This window comes from Geotrypetes seraphini, chromosome 13 (assembly GCF_902459505.1).
Source record: "Geotrypetes seraphini chromosome 13, aGeoSer1.1, whole genome shotgun sequence".
Lineage (NCBI taxonomy): Eukaryota > Metazoa > Chordata > Amphibia > Gymnophiona > Dermophiidae > Geotrypetes > Geotrypetes seraphini.
The window spans coordinates 68,115,749-68,132,545 of record NC_047096.1 but is presented as its reverse complement, the minus strand read 5'-3'; the positions used below and the strand labels follow the sequence as shown (position 1 = coordinate 68,132,545).

Genomic DNA, 16,797 nt, shown 5'->3' with positions numbered 1-16,797 from the left:
CTACCGCGATGCGATCACTCCTCTACACGAACTGCCACAACCCGCGGCAGGAGAGTTTGGGCATTTCTCCTGCCACGGGTCGCGGCAGTTCGGGTACAGGGGTGATCGTACTGTGGTAGGGGAGATGAGGCATCTCTCCTGCCGCGATGGTTGCGGGGGTGCGGGGGTGAGTAGGTTGCCGGGCCACTGAACTGATCGCGCCAGCCTCCATCAGCTCAGCGGCCCCTTTTTTGGCACTTATACCTGCTTTGACTTTGTCTTAGTCAAAACGTATAAGTGCCGACTAGGCAACCTGTCAAATGTTTTGGTTATACGTGTTGTATGCCTAGGTGTAGGTTGGCCCATCTCCCGCCCACCGCTCGCCCTTTCCCCGTCTCTAAAAACTCCTCTTTTCTCTCTGTGCATTTAGAGGCAGGGGAAAGGCCTAAGCTGGTTTTAGATACGTCTAAAACCAGCTTTTATTATGGGTACTTGGACGAACAGGCTTTTTGATCGTCCAAGTAGCCATTTAGGCCACTTTTTAGACTTTTTTTTTTATTTTGAGCCCCAAAATATCTTATTAATTCATAATGAAAGCCATAAATTTTTAAAAAAACTACAAAACACACTATACGCAGAGAAAATGTTAATTATCATTTATATTTGGGAGGGGTTTCAAAGATGTCAAGCCAGATGACTTTAAAATATTCAATGTCACCTCAGTAACTATAGAAAAATATAGTGCAAAATATAGACAGCAGATATAAATTCTCAAAACTGACACATTTTGATCACCAAATTTAAAATAAAATCATTTTTCCTACCTTTGCTGTCTGATGATTTCATGAGTCTCTGGTTGCGTTTCCTTCTGTCTTTGTATCCTTTCTTTCATTTCTTTCTTTCTGCACTCAGGCCCAACAATTGTCTCTTTCTATTCCTTCCCTCCTTCCTTCCTATGTCCTTAGTGCCCGCAGTGCCTCCTTCCCATGTCCTTAGTACCCCTTCCCATGTCCTTAGTGCCACCAGTGTCTCCTTCCTTTGTCCTTAGTGCCCTCAGTGCCTCCTTCCCATATCCTTAGTGCCCCCAGTGCTTCCTTCCTATGTCTTGCCTTCCAGACTTTGTCCCACCCCCTCCCCTGAAGCCAGCCTGCCTGCCTACCTCCTTCCCTCCCTCCAGTGCCTGATTCAACCCCCCCTCCTGTGTACCACCACTGCCTGCCTACCTCCTACCCTCCCTCCCTCTAGTGCCTGATACATCCCCCCCACCCATGTACCACCGCTGCCTGCCAGTCTCCTTCCTTCCCTCCCTGCTGCACCGATTCAAAGCCCGGTATGCCGCTGCTTCTTGCCTTCTTCCCGATGTCAATTCTGCCGTCGGAGAGGAAGTTGGTGATTGGCTGGCCTGGAACTTCTTCTCCAACGTCAAAATTGACGTCAGGAAGAAGGCATGAAGCAGCGGCGGTAGACCGTGTTTTGAATTGGCGCAGCAGGGAGAGAAAGCGATTACCTGTCCTGGTGTCCCCGCGCACAGCTTCAGGACGCTGTCCCTGAAAACAGGACATTTCAGTGTCCCGAAGCGGTGGGTTGGGACAACGGGACGGTTGGTCCAAAAACGGGACTGTTCCATTGAAGACGGGACATATGGTCACCTTAGGTATATTTGTCTATTTTTGTATAGTTGTTACTGAGGTGACATTGCATAGAGTCATCTGCCTTGACCTCTTTGAAAAAAACCTTGGAATATAAATGATAATTCACATTAATTCACATTTATAACATAAGAACTGCCATCTCTGGATCAGACCTTAGGTCCATCAAGTCCGGCGATCTGCCCACGCGGAGGCCCAGCCAGGTGTAACCTGGCAAATCCTTAGTCACCCGTATCCTTCAATGCATCTTACGAGGAGATGTGCATCTAACCTGCCCTTAAATCCTGGAACGGTGGGTTCCGCAGCAACCTCCACCGGGAGAGCGTTCCAGGTGTCCACCACTCGCTGTGTGAAGCAGAACTTCCTGGCATTTGTCCTGGGCTTGTCCCCCCTCAGCTTCAGTCCATGACCTCTTGTCCTAGTCACATTTGACATCGTGAATAACTTTTTTTCCTGCTCTATTTTGTCGATTCCTTTTAGTATTTTGAAAGTCTCAATCAGATCCCCTCGCAGTCTCCTCTTCTCAAGGGAGAACAGTCCCAGTTTTCTAAGTTGTTCTTTGTAGCTCAAGTTCTCCATACCTTTTACTAGCTTCGTTGCTCGCCTCTGCACCCTCTCCAGCAGTTTTATATCCTTCTTTAGGTAGGGAGACCAGTGTTGGACACAATATTCCAAGTGTGGTCTGACCATTGCTCTATAGAGCGGCATTATAACCTCTTCTGATCTACTCGTGATTCCCTTCTTTATCATGCCCAACATCCTGTTTGCTTTCTTTGCCGCTGCGCATTGCTTTGCGTACAGTGTGATTTGTGGGTTTTTAAAAAAATTTATTGTCCGTAGATCATTTTGACTTGGTCATTTTAAAGCTTGCAAGCCGAAAAAGTGTGGGCACCCCTGCCCTAATGAAAAGTATTTAGGCCCTGAGATTGACCCTTGTCCTGAGTGGTTTCAAGTAGCCCTAGAGCAAATATGGAATGTGAATCATTAACTACTTATGCTGAGTTCACTTGTTAGGTTCTGGTCTTTTGAGCTGTTATTAATGGACTCACTGATTTACAGTGTATTATTTTGGTCTGCATTTGGGCATTATAACAACTACGGTAACAGAATAGAAAGAGTGACATGTTCATATCTTCTGTCCACTGAAACTAGGGAAACCTATGTTCTGGTTCTTGGATTATAGCAATTCCTGCACAGCTGCATTTGATGTAGCAGTGATACACCTCTCTAATCCTCATCCAAATGTAAACCCCTCCAGAGTAAGTGACCAATCATGTCTCAGAGGTAGCAGAATAAAGCTCAATGTATTTTTTAACTATTTATTTGCATTTTAATTTAATTCCAAGATTAATATAGGAAACATTGTGAAATAAAAGCAAACACTGCATGCATCAAAAAAGGTAACCTATAGACCCCATTGTAGACAGAACATAGAAATTGGAATTGATGATTCAGTATTTAAGCAGGCAGCTCTTTGTCTGCCCGCTGCTGCCATTCAATCTGAATATTTAATGCTGGGCCATTTCAGAATACCCAGGTTTTTCAACACTGGCTAGCGCATGGTGGGTTAAGTCAATATTCAGACTTAACCAGCCATGGCTTAGCAGGCAAAGATAGGCTTGTTTTTTTTAATGCAGCCTTATTTGCCCATTAAGCCTGGCCACTTAAGTTCTGAATATTGGGACTGAAGTTGTCGCACCTCTAGAACACCACCATTGCCGGCTTTTTTTTGCCACTAGCCAGGCATTTTCTGCTGTAATAACCGGTTAGCCACTGAGACACGAGTTAACCGGTCATCAGCTATTCCCATCTGGTTAACTCGTGCTGAATATTGGCTGGGATATATCCAGGTTGGGACTTGTACAATTCCGGTAATATTTAAAAAAAGGATCTGTCGACATAGAGACTTTAATAAAACACACACAGGGATGAACCTATATTTGCCTGCATGTGTAGCAGCCATATTAGAAAGATACACATCAGTGGCATAGCCAGATGGCTGATTTTGAGTGGGCCTCAGACTAAAGTGCCTCTTCGCCGGTGCCTGCTGCCTCCCGCACCGGCTGTTTGTGATGCCTTGGCACTGCGGTTCTCCCTCTTTCGACGTGAACTCTCAGGCACAGGAAGCAGATCTTCGGGAAACGGCACCAGCACAGGACATGCTGGTGCCGGTGCGGAGGCTACATCAAAGTAAGAAGAGGGTTCGGGTGGGTTGGGGGGACCTCAGATCGCGGCGGGGGGTGCCCGATGGCGGCGGGGGGGTGCCCGATGGCGGTGGGGGGCTGCCTGATGGCGGCGAGGGGGGTGCCGGATTGCGGGGGGGAGGGTGCCGGTTCACGGGGGGGGGCCTTCGGGGGGAGCAATGCTGGCCTCGGTAGGGGGGTGGGAACGTATCAAAGCGAGTTTCCATTATTTCCTATGGGGAAACTCGCTTTGATAAACGAGCATTTTGGATTATGAGCATGCTCCTGGAACGGATTATGTTCGTAATCCAAGGTACCACTGTATTTATAAATGACCTAGAAACAGGGACGAAGTGTGAAATTATAAAATTTGCGGTTGACACTAAACTCTGTAGCAGGGTTAAAACTGTGGAGGAATATGAACACCTATAAAGGGACCTAAAGAAACTGGAGGAGTGGGCAAATAAATGGCAAATGAACTTCAATATAGAGAAATGCAAGGTCATGCATATAGGGAAAAAGAACCCGATGTTCAGCTACAAAATGGGGGGAACATTACTGGGAGAGAGTAAGCTTGAAAGAGACTTGGGTGTACTGGTAGATACAACAATGAAATCATCGGCACAATGCGCAGGACATCACGCAGCTCACTGAGCACCCTGGGGTATAGATTGTCCGGTTCCATGGCTTTGTTCACCTTGAGTCTTGCCAGTTCGTAGTAGACGTCGCCAGGTGTGAACTCGAAATTCTGAAACGTGTCTTCCACGCTGGGCCTTGCCTGCAACTGCGGACCGTGCCCCGGTGCCTCGCAGGTGAAGACCGAGCAGAAGACTTGCACGGTCTGTGTCTGTATATGGCCGTTTGGTGGAGGATGGGCAGGGGAGGGCTTCAATGGCTGGGAGGGTGTAGATGGGCTGGAGTAAGTCTTAACAGAGATTTTGGCAGTTGGAACTCAAGCACAGTACCGGGTAAAGCTTTGGATTCTCGCCCAGAAATAGCTAAGAAGAAAAAAAAAAAAAAAAAATTTAAATTGAATCAGGTTGGGCAGACTGGATGGACCATTCGGGTCTTTATCTGCCGTCATCTACTATGTTACTATGTTACTATGTATTCATTCAGTAGTTCTGCTTTATTGGAATCTGATTCTGCGCAGTTCCCATCTGGTTTTCTAAGGCGTACTATCCCGTCTGTGTTCTTTTTCCTATCACTAATATACCTGAAGAAGGATTTGTCCCCTTTCTTCGTGTTCTTTGCCAGAGTCTCTTCCACTCGAAGTTTGGCCTCCCTGACTGCCGTTTTGACCGCTGCAGACCTCGCCCTATGTTCTAGTTTAGCTTCCCTAGTCTCCGTTCATTTGTAGGAAATAAATGCTTTTTTCTTCTCCTTGACGAGGTGCGAGATTTCTGCGGAGTACCATTGGGGTTTGTTGTTTCTCCGCCGTTTGTGTACTGATTTAATGTAGAGGCTTGTCGCTTCATGTATGGTAGATTTCAGGGATGACCACATAGCTTCCACATCATTGGTCGTAGCTTGGTTCTGCAGTGTCCTGGCCAGCTAAATAGCGCTGAATATCTGGCAGAATGTGCATGTCTACTAGCGCTATAGAAATGATTTGTAGTAACATTCATCTTGGGTTGTATACCACAAAAACTAACAGTGAGACACTTTTCTATGATGCAGTTCCAGATAGAATATCACTGCTGCTCTGTATTACCTACATCAGGATTACCAGACATCTGGGAAATCCAGACATGTCCTCTTTTTAGTGGACTGTCCAGGTGCCTGGAGGGATTTCCAAAATCCAGTTTGTCCAGGTTTTAGAAGTCCCCATGCTCTGGGCTGCGTCTGGAGACCCTCTGTGCATATGCGAACGTTGACATGATGTTGTATGCACATGCATATGTGCATGACATCATTGGGGCAATGTCTACGAATACGCAGAGGTCCTCCAGAACTCGGGGAAAGAGACAGGAGGTTTGGATGGGGGCGGAGTGGGGCAGGGCTGGGGCGGAATGGGGCGTGGCCAGGTGTCCTCTTTTTTAAAGAGGAAATCTGGCAACTCTAACATATAGTGCATTAACATATCATTTGAATATGTGTTTGCTACCTAGTCATAATTTTTTGCACGTTTTAAAGTGTGAAAAGCACTTATGTGGCTCAATCTATCTGTCTGCTGGCACAATCATTTTTGTTAAAGTGCACCAAACTTTACATGACAGTTGATCTTGGTTTTGGAATTTGCCTGCCTGAAAGTCCCCAGAATCTGACTAGTGAAAGGTTAGACGGTGCTACAGAACTCAGCCTTCAGTGTGATTTGGCTTGCTTGTGTGCTTTAATCTGCTCTCTCTTTTGTCCCTGAACATTCACTTGCATATCTAAGTGCAATTTGTTTCATTTTACCAGTCTGGCACAGCTGTAACAGTGGGGCTTTAACTTTCAGTGTGCTTTTTTAAATCATGAATACTAAAGTTTAACTAAGACACCAGCAATGAGGAGCCAGAGCTATCAGCTGATGCTATGCCCATTTGGAAGCAAACATTACTCAGAGAGATCCCTGGTTTAAGCCCACCCCACAATCTGGCTATGGTATATATATAGCACAGCCCTGAAGGCTGAGAGGACAGCCTGCTCTTCCATTTGTCCCTAGCAACTAATCACCGACTCTGGCTCTGCCCCACATTTCAGCAGATATGAGTTACTCAAGCCGTAGCTTTTCTCAGACCTATAGCTCTCGGGGTAGTTCAATCCGTGGACTTCAGGTTGGCCTGCTCAATAGCTCTCAGATAGGGGGACAGAGAGCATTCAGTGTGGTTGGAGGAGCTGGTGGTACTGGCGCCCGCATATCTTCTTCTGGTGCCAGCTTTGTCAGGGCTGGCATTGGAGGGGGATATGGCTCAGCCTTTGGCACTGGTGGTGGGTTTATTGTAGGCTTTGCTGGGGGTGTTCTTGCAAAAGATCATGGGTCTCTGAGCATGAATGAGAAGGAGACGCTGCAGAACTTGAATGACCGCCTGGCTACCTACTTGGAGAAGGTACGTATATTCCTCTTTATTTAAGACAGTTTCAGAGAACTGTTAAGGAGGACTGGCACATTTATCTGAAGCTTATGCCCATTGTTCCTTCTAAACTGAGTGGGAGTCTTTCATGTACAATCCTGCCAATGGGGGGTGCTGCTTCATTATCATATTTTCAATAGTGAAGGAGCAAGAAAATTCTGCGGGAAGCTGCCTGTCTCTAGTGATTGAAAACACAATACTGAAGCACCACCCCGCACAGTGGTGTAGCGAGGATAGGAGGTACCTGGGGTGGTGGCGCCTTCCCGTGCCCTCCTCTCTACCCCCTCCCACTTCTTCCACACCACACCCGCTTCTTCTGGGCCTCCCACACCACACTCGTGCCCTACTTTCCCACCCCTGTACCTCTTTAAATCTTTGCCAGTGTGAGCTGCTTCTCTGGCCTGCTGTTTACGCTGGCATTGGCCCCGCGACCCAGAAGTGATTTCAAAAGGAGCCAGGCTGTTGCGAGCAGCAGGCCAGAGTAATTGCTTGGCGAAGATTTAAAGAGGTATGGGGGAAGTGAGGGCTCGAGGGTGGCGTGGAGGGTGGCAGAGAGGTGCCGGCGGTCTGCTCCCCCTTACTATGCCACTGCCCCTGTATGCCATCTTTAAAATTTTAAAATACCTGCTCTTTGATCTTGCTCTAGATTCTACCTTTTAAATCCTCTCAGCAACAGGAGTCTCTTTCCTGTGACAAGGACAGATGACCTCAATTGCACGACTTGTTCTGTGTGTGACCAGAACCAGACCTTAGGCAGAGGTTAAGAGCATCTTTTCCCACCACATGCTAAGACTGCCCCTTTTATTTCTTTTCTCTGTTGAAATATCCTTCAGATACCAGCTTTCAATGTATGGGCAGTTGGTGAAGTTATCCAGGTACCACTGGTTCTCAATGGCAATACTCGGCTACCTAGTGGTTAACTTAGAGCAGTGTGTCGCAAACCTTTTGAAGCCATGGCACGCTGAACTCGGGGTCGTGGCTGGAGGGCATCCGGAAATGTATGGACATCGACGTGATGATGTCATGGGCATGTGTGATGTCATCACGTCGATGTCCGCACATGCCCACAGGCCCTCCAGATGGGGCCCTGCGCCTGCTATTACTATGCCAGTGGGGAGGAGAGGTGCTGGCTGACTGCCTACAGGACGTGCCTCTTGCCATGAGAGGCACATCCTGTAGGCAGTCACCCGGCACCGGCACTACTCCTCCTTGCTGGCATCTCGCGGCACACTCAGAGGCACACAGTTTGCAATACACTGACAGAGCCTTGTTGCTATCCTAAGTTAACCTGGTAGCTATCTAGGTACTGCTGCTGAATATGGGTGGTGCCTGAGTAATTCCTGGCTCCACCTCTAGCATTAAACAGATAGAGGCACATTTTCAAAGTACTTAGACTTACAAAGTTCTGTAGTAACCTATGGAACTTTGTAAGTCTAAGCAGTGGCGTAGGAAGGGTGAGCTGCGCCCCCCCCCCCCCCCCGCATCCTTCCCTTTCCCCATACCTTTTTAACTTCTCTGGCGTGAGCACCACGTCCGTGTCAGCTCACCCTTTGTCGTCACTTCCTAAGTGCGGGTCCCGGAAGTGACATCAGAGAGAGCGCCGATGCTGATGAGGGCAGCAGCCTTGTGCCAAGGAAGTAAAAAAAGGTACGGGAGAAGGCAAGGGGCACACCGCAAGGAGAGGAGGAGGGGCGCTGCGCCCTTAGGAAGACCGCACACAGGGCAGACTGCTCCCTCCCGCACCCCTCACTGAGTCTAAGTGCTTTATAAATGAGCCCCATAGTGTTGGGGCAGTCTCCCTGGATTTACAGTGGGCACCGACTAAGTTAGGGTTACCGTATGGCTCCAGAAATAGGAGGATGGGTTGAGACATCCGGGTTTTACTTCCATTGAAAGCAATGGAAGTAAGCAGGACAGATTCAGACATTGCATTCAGTGGAAGTAAAACCCGGATGTCTCAATCCGTCCTCCTTTTTCTGGAGCCATATGGTAACCCTAGTCTAAGTTATACGCTGCTGGAAATCTGGGGATCACCTGGTCAGTGGGAGATAACAATGCAGGAGTTCTTAACCTGGTTATCTCTTGCTGAATCTTGGCCTCTGGGTAAATAGGGCTCTTTGTTTCCTTGATATCTTGCGCCCTTCAGGCAGCTGGTGAACTTCAGTCCTGGCTTTGCTATTCCAGGAAGATAAGACAGAACAATGAAATACTGCAGAGAAATATTCGCTGGCACCATTTGCACCAGGAGTGAAACTGGGCTGGCCCTGGATGGATCTTTGCAGATTTGAGGCTTTTTGGGTTTTGTAACAGGAACTTATCAAAGTGGTGTTTGACCTTTGGCATATGAGTTACAGTATTTCATGATTTTTCTCCTGGTTGCATCACTTTAGGAAATGAACCCCTGCTTTAACAATTGCATTGACTTACTACTACTATGAATATTTCTATAGTGCTACCAGACGCACGCAGCGCTGCACAGAGTCACAAAGAAGAAGAAAACAGTCCCTGCTCGAAAGAGCTTACAATCTAAACAGCCAAGACAGACAAACAGGATGTCGTGGATACAGTTAAGGGGAATGGATAATCTGAAGGGTGGGTTGGAGGGCAGAGGAGTAGGGTTAATTTCAGGACCATAAGGATCGTAGGCCAATTTTTGTGGTTTTGACGACATTTTTATGGTAAAAAGGGCTTGCAGATGCCAAAAAATTGATTTTTTTTGTGAAATATCATTATTTTTTTTTTTAAAAAATCACCCTTCTGGCTTATGGACAGTGTGGCAAGTGAATCTTCTCGTCAATCTGGCAACGACGCTAATGAATGAATGTCGGAACCAGTTTGTTTACATAAAGGCAGTATCCTATGGAATCCGTACATATCAAATTTAGAACTGTAGACTATCCCAATCAAAATTTATAGGATTTTAAAGTTATGGGACAAATATGTCCCTTGGTCCTGAAAGGGTTAAAGCTAGAGCCTCAGCACCCTGGAGTTATGGGTTCAAACCCACGCTGATCCTTGTGACCCTGGGCAAGTCACTTAACCCTTTCAGGACCATAAGGATCGTAGGCCAATTTTTGTGGTTTTGACGACATTTTTATGGTAAAAAGGGCTTGCAGATGCCAAAAAATTGATTTTTTTTGTGAAATATCATTATTTTTATTTAAAAAATCACACTTCTGGCTTATGGACAGTGTGGCAAGTGAATCTTCTCATCAATCTAGCAACGACGCTAATGAATGAATGTCGGAACCAGTTTGTTTACATAAAGGCAGTATCCTATGGAATCCGTACATATCAAATTTAGAACTGTAGACTATCCCAATCAAAATTTATAGGATTTTAAAGTTAGGGGACAAATATGTCCCTTGGTCCTGAAAGGGCTACGGATTGAAGACTATATCAAAAAGGTGGGGTTTCAGTCTGCTTTTAAACAAGGGAAGAGAAGGGGGCCTGATGGACAAACTCGGGTAATTTATTCCAGGCATAGGGGGCAGATAGATGAAAGGAACAAAGTCTGGAATTGGCAATGGAGGAGAAGGGTAAAGTTATATTTCAGGAGTGGATGCAATTGTCACTGCAGGTGTACCTAAGGTAATACAGCAAAAGGGGATGTGCCAGGCCTAACGACCTCTTATAGGAATGAATTGGCCTTTGGCTAGCTGTTCACAGCAGGAGGCCACATTCCTAAGAGCTGATCAGTGAAGTGATGTAACTTTGCTTCTCTCCACTTGGTGCCCAAGGTCAGCTTGCTGGTTTTCCAGTCAACTACTTCCTCTTTTTCTGGTCTTGCTCTTGGGTCTCTTTTATTTATTCTTCTTTAAGAAAAGTCTCCTTTCTACAATGCATTCTTTGTTCACTGATTTTTAACATTTATTTATTTATTTAAAGGACTTATTGTCCACCTAAAAACTAAGCAATTACATTCATACATACATAAAATATTAAATAAACACAGTAACATTAAAATCACAAGCACAATTTAAGAACATAAGATTTGCCACTGCTGGGTCAGACCAGTGGTCCATCATGCCCAGCAGTTCGCTCATTCGGCGGCCCTTAGGTCAAAGACCAGTGCCCTATTTGAGTCTAGCCTTACCTGCGTATGTTCTGGTCCAGCAGGAACTTATCTAACTTTTTTTGAATCCCTGATAGGTGCTTTCCCCTAGAACAGCCTCTGGAAGAGCATTCCAGATTTCTACCACTCTCTGGCTGAAGAATAACTTCCTTATGTTTTTACGGACTCTATCCCCTTTTAACTTTAGAGAGTGCCCTCTTGTTCTCTCCACCTTGGAGTGGGTGAACAATCTCTCTTTCTCTACTAAGTCAATTCCCTTCAATATCTTGAATGTTTCGATCATGTCCCCTCTCAGTCTCCTCTTTTCAAGGGAGAAGAGGCCCAGTTTCTCTAGCCTCTCATTGTACAGAAATCCTCCAGTCCCTCAAGTTTCAAGTTTTATTAGTGCTTGATAAATCGCTTATTGAATATCTAAGCGATGTACAATTCAAATAAAATAGAAAGACAAATACATCTGGAAACCCTAACCCAAAGGTTACCAGATGTCTGCCTGGAGGTGCATACATGCCATTCTCCACCCCTCCGTAATTATACATAACCTGAGCCGGCAGGAGGCCTCAAACCCTGCCAGCAGAAACCCTCCTTCAGCTGAAGCCTGGGCCATTGCGAACATGACCATTTATTTTTTTCATTAGAAGGGGACATCTATTAATTGTCAGTCCCGCCCCCCCAATCTTGCCCTAGCCCCGCCCCCAATCCCATCCGCAATTTCTTCCATTCATTTTTCATGTACACATAATATCTTATTAATTCATAATGATAGCCATAAAATTTTTTAAAACTACAAAGCACACTATAAGCAGAGAAAATGTTAATTATCATTTATATTTGGGAGGGGTTTCAAAGATGTCAAGGCAGATGACAAAATATGCAATGTCACCTCAGTAACTATAGAAAAATAGACAAATACAGTGCAAAATATAGACAGCAGATATAAATTCTCAAAACGGACACATTTTGATCACCAAATTTAAAATAAAATCTTTTTTCTACCTTTGCTGTCTGGTGATTTCATGATTCTCTGGTTGCGTTTCCTTCTGACTGTGTATCCTTTCTTTCATTTCTTTCTTTCTTCACTCAGGCACAACAATTGTCCCTTTCTATTCTCTCCCTCCTTCCTTCCCGTGTTCTTAGTGCCCCTAGTGCCTCCTTCCCGTGTCCTTAGTGCCCCTTCCTATGTCCTTAGTACCCCCAGTGCCTCCTTCACATGTCCTTAGTGCCCCTAGTGCCTCCTTCCCGTGTCCTTAGTGCCCCTTCCTATGTCCTTAGTACCCCCAGTGCCTCCTTCACATGTCCTTAGTGCCCCTAGTGCCTCCTTCCCGTGTCCTTAGTGCCCCTTCCTATGTCCTTGCTGCCCCCAGTGCCTCCGTCCTGTGTCCATAGTACCCCAAGTGCCTCCTTCCCATGTCCTTAGTGCCCCCAGTGCCTCCGTCCTGCGTCCTTAGTGCCCCCAGTGCCCCCTTCCCATGTCCATAATGCCCACAGTGCCTCCTTCCCATGTCCTTAGTGCCCCCAGTGCCTCCGTCCTGTGTCCTTAGTGCCCCCAGTACCTCCTTCCCATGTCCTTAGTGCCCCCAGTGCCTCCGTCCTGTGTCCTTAGTGCCCCCAGTGCCTCCTTCCCATGTCCTTAGTGCCCCTTCCCATGTCCATAGTGCCCCAGTACCTCCTTCCCATGTCCTTAGTACCCCTTCCCATGTCCATAATGCCCCCAGTGCCTCCTTCCTATGTCCTTAGTGCCCCCAGTGCCTCCTTCACATGTCCTTAGTGCCCCTTCCCATGTCCTTAGTGCCCCCGGTGCCTCCTTCCCATGTCCTTAGTGCCCCTTCCTATGTCCTTAGTACCCCCAGTGCCTCTTTCACATGTCCTTAGTGCCCCTAGTGCCTCCTTCCTATGTCCTTACTGCCCCCAGTGCCTCCGTCCTGTGTCCATAGTACCCCCAGTACCTCCTTCCCATGTCCTTAGTGCCCCCAGTGCCGCCTTCACATGTCCTTAGTGCCCCCGGTGCCTCCTTCCCGTGTCCTTAGTGCCCCTTCCTATGTCCTTAGTACCCCCAGTGCCTCCTTCACATGTCCTTAGTGCCCCTAGTGCCTCCTTCCCGTGTCCTTTGTACCCCTTCCCATGTCCTTAGTGCCCCCAGTGCCTCCGTCCTGTGTCCTTAGTGCCCCCAGTGCCTCCTTCCCATGTCCATAGTGCCCCAGTACCTCCTTCCCATGTCCTTAGTACCCCTTTCCATGTCCATAATGCCCACAGTGCCTCCTTCCTATGTCCTTACTGCCCCCAGTGCCTCCGTCCTGTGTCCATAGTACCCCCAGTGCCTCCTTCCCATGTCCTTAGTGCCCCCGGTGCCTCCGTCCTGTGTCCTTAGTGCCCCCAGTGCCTCCTTCCCATGTCCTTAGTGCCCCTTCCCATGTTCATAGTGCCCCAGTACCTCCTTCCCATGTCCTTAGTACCCCTTCCCATGTCCATAATGCCCCCAGTGCCTCCTTCCCATGTCCTTAGTGCCCCCAGTGCCTCCTTCACATGTCCTTAGTATCCCTTCCCATGTCCTTAGTACCCCCAGTGCTTCCTTCCTATGTCTTGCCTTCCAGCCTTTGTCCCACCCCCTCCCCCGAAGCCTGCCTACCTCCTTCCCTCCCTCCCTCCAATGCCTGATACAACTCCCTCCCCCGCCCGTGTACCGCCGCTACCTGCCAGCCTCCCTCCTTCCCTTCCTGCTGCGCTGATTCAAAGCCCGGTCCGCTGCCGCTGCTTCTTGCCTTCTTCCCACCGTTAATTCTGACGTCGTAGAGGAAGTTCCGGGCCAGCCAAACCTTCTTAAAATGCTGGTAACTACATCCTCTGGGAATGAGTTCCATCCAAAGCCTAACTTCATTGAGTGAAAAAATATTTCTATTTGTTTTAAAAATATTTCTGTGTTTCACATAACACAAGCATGCGCAGCAGCAGTGATCCAGGAAAAGCACCGCCAATTACCAGGTTTTGGATGGAGGGCTTGGGGACACTTGCCAATCAAAGCAACAGATAACGTCTCAATTATGGGGAGCTCAGGCCCCCTTGTGGCTATGCCACTGCTATGTATTCTGTACTTATTCTGCCCAAACTCCACTCAAGTGCACATACACTGGTAAAGTATTTGTCACCAAATCATGGTGCATTCAGTTCCACTAGTTGATATTCTAAGGTGTCAATATTCAGTGAGTTAACCAGTTAAGGGATACTTTTTATCAAGTTAACTCATGCTGACTGGGCTTCAAGGGACTATTCAGTGGATACTGCCACTTAATATGCCCTCTAAGTGCTAAAGCTGAAATTGGCTATTACATGGGTGCTTTGGGGGTCAGAGTGCAGATATTTAGTCCTTAACCATAGAAACATAGAAACATGATGGCAGATAAAGGCCAAATGGCCCATCCAGTCTGCCCATCCGCAGTAACCATTCCTTTCTCTAAGAGATCCCACGTGGCTATCTCAGGCTTTCTTGAATTAAGACACAGTCTCTGTCCCCACCACCTCTTCCGAGAGACTGTTCCATACATCTACCACCCTTTCTGTAAAAAGTATTTCCTTAGATTACTCCTGAGCCTATCACCTCTTAACTTTATCCTATGCCCTCTCATTCCAGAGCTTCCTTTCAAATGAAAGAGACTCGACTCATGCGCATTTATGTCACATAGGTATTTAAACATCTCAATCATATCTCCCCTCCCCCACCTTTCCTCCAAAGTATACAACAGATTGAGATCTTTAAGTCTGTCCCTCATACGCCTTATGATGAAGACCATGCACCATTTAAGTAGCTTTCCTCTGGACCAACTCCATCCTTTTCATATCTTTTTGAAAGTGCGGCCTCCAGAATTGTACATAGTATTGAGGTCTCACCAGAGTCTTATACAGCGGCATCAATACCTCTTTTTTCTTACTGGTCATACCTTTCCCTATTCACCCTAGCATCCTTCTAGCTTTTGCCATCACCTTTTCGACCTGTTTGGCCACCTTAAGATCACCACATACAATCACACCCATGTCTTGCTCTTCTGTCGTGCACATAAGTTCTTCACCCCCTAAACTGTACCGTTCCCTTGGGGTTTTGCAGCCCAAATGCATGACCTTGCATTTCTCAGCATTAAATTTTAGCTTTCAAATTTCAGACCATTCTTCAAGCTTGTATGGATATTAAATGTCAGTACCCAGATATGGCCCTGCACTGAATATCCAGGCATAATTTTGACGTTGGTAGTCAGCATTTTAAAAAGCACAGATTCTCACCAGCTGAATATTAACCCCTGAAAGACTATGGGGCCAATTTTCAGACCGCCAGAGGCAACCCAGCTATCTTCCGCAGTTGGCGGCGAACCTGGAAATTCAATTCTGGGGCCATATCTAGAGACTAACGTTGAATTTCTGATCTATTTTTAGCCATGTTTTACATAATTGGCCAAGTCATTATTCATCAATTCACCTGCTAAGTCATAGCGCCCATAGATAGACCTGCTATTTAGGTTGGTCTCTCTGGAGCTAAACTTAGCCAGTTAGCCAATGTGGCACTGGCTATCTATGTCATGCTGGCTAACACCTAAATATTAGCAGATAGCCAGCGTAGCGCTATTTAACCAGTCAGGAGTTGTTCCTGGCTGGCTAAATAGTACTAAATATTTGGCAGTACATTAGTGTAGTAGGGGGCGGGGTGGTTTACCCCAGGCACTGTGTTGGTGGGGGTGCCGGCACCCGTCCTCCTTTCTGCCCCTACTCCTTCCCAGCCTCTCCCCCACCACCACGTGCACATGCCCTTGTAACTCTTTAACGTTTGCGGTGACAAGCAGCAACCCCAACCTGCTGCTTGCTCCAGCGTCGGCTCTTCCTCTAAGGTCACTTCCTGTATCTGCGCCTAGGAAATGACATCAGAGGAAGAGCCGATGCTGGCAGGAGAGAGCGGGGAAGAAGCAGATGGGGGTGGGGCTGGAGGGGCGCCTCTCAACCTTGCTACGCCACTGACAGTACATTACTTCTACTTATGCACCTTCCTGCTGCCTGAAACAAGATGGATCCTTATAAAATAACCCCCTTTATGACTGTTTTATTGTTATATTTGTTCATATTTTATGTTGTAGCTTCATTAATTCTCGTGGGAGAGTGTGTGGTGCAGTTGTTAGAGCCACAGCTTCAGCACTCTGAGGTTGTGGGTTCATATCTCACACTGCTCCTTGCGACCCTGGACAAGTCACTTAATCCCCCCATTGCCCCAGTCACATTAGATAGAGTGTGAACCTGCCAGGACAGATAGGGAAAAATGCTTGAGTACCTGAATGTAAATGCTTAAATAAATATTCTATTTCCACCTAGGATACAAATATTTTTGAAATAAATACATAATTATATTTCTGAGCTCTTTTTCTGCTCTTGGACTCTTGCAGGTGCGTTCTCTTGAGAAGGCCAATGGTCAGTTGGAGCTGCAGATTCGTCAGTTTTTTGAGGGGAGGACGCCTGCCACTGAGCGTGACTTGAGTGGCTATTATGATGAGATTAATGCACTCAGATCACAGGTATCACCTTTTATGTGATGCATTGATTGCTAGATTTTAGCTTGACTGGAAGCTCTGTGGTCTCTAAGGAGGGATCCAAATGGATGACCTTTGGAGGCAAGATACCCAGAGGCATTCTAGAAAGACAGAGAACAGCAAAGTGAAATCTATTCCCACAGTTAGTAGTCTGAAAAGGCAGAAACAGGGCCGGCTTGAGCCACGAGGAGGTGATGCAATTGCTCAGGGTGCCTGAAGTAAAGGACACCAAAATCACCTGTCTCTGATGTTACATATTTAGCGAAAAAAGAATTTCCTAACATTGCTCCTGAGTCTTCC

The 16,797-nt window shown here is 46.9% G+C and overlaps 1 protein-coding gene across 1 annotated transcript in view; it reads left to right on the top strand.

Annotated features, from left to right (window-relative positions):
- The first annotated feature begins 6,449 nt into the window (after positions 1-6,449).
- Positions 6,450-16,797, top strand: part of LOC117347726 (keratin, type I cytoskeletal 19-like) — a 29,623-nt gene continuing 19,275 nt past the window's right edge. The window contains exons 1-2 of the mRNA XM_033919028.1: positions 6,450-6,843; positions 16,354-16,482. Of these exons, the coding sequence (XP_033774919.1) occupies positions 6,502-6,843; positions 16,354-16,482 (471 nt within the window). The 5' untranslated portion in view covers positions 6,450-6,501. The remainder of the gene's footprint in view (positions 6,844-16,353; positions 16,483-16,797) is intronic.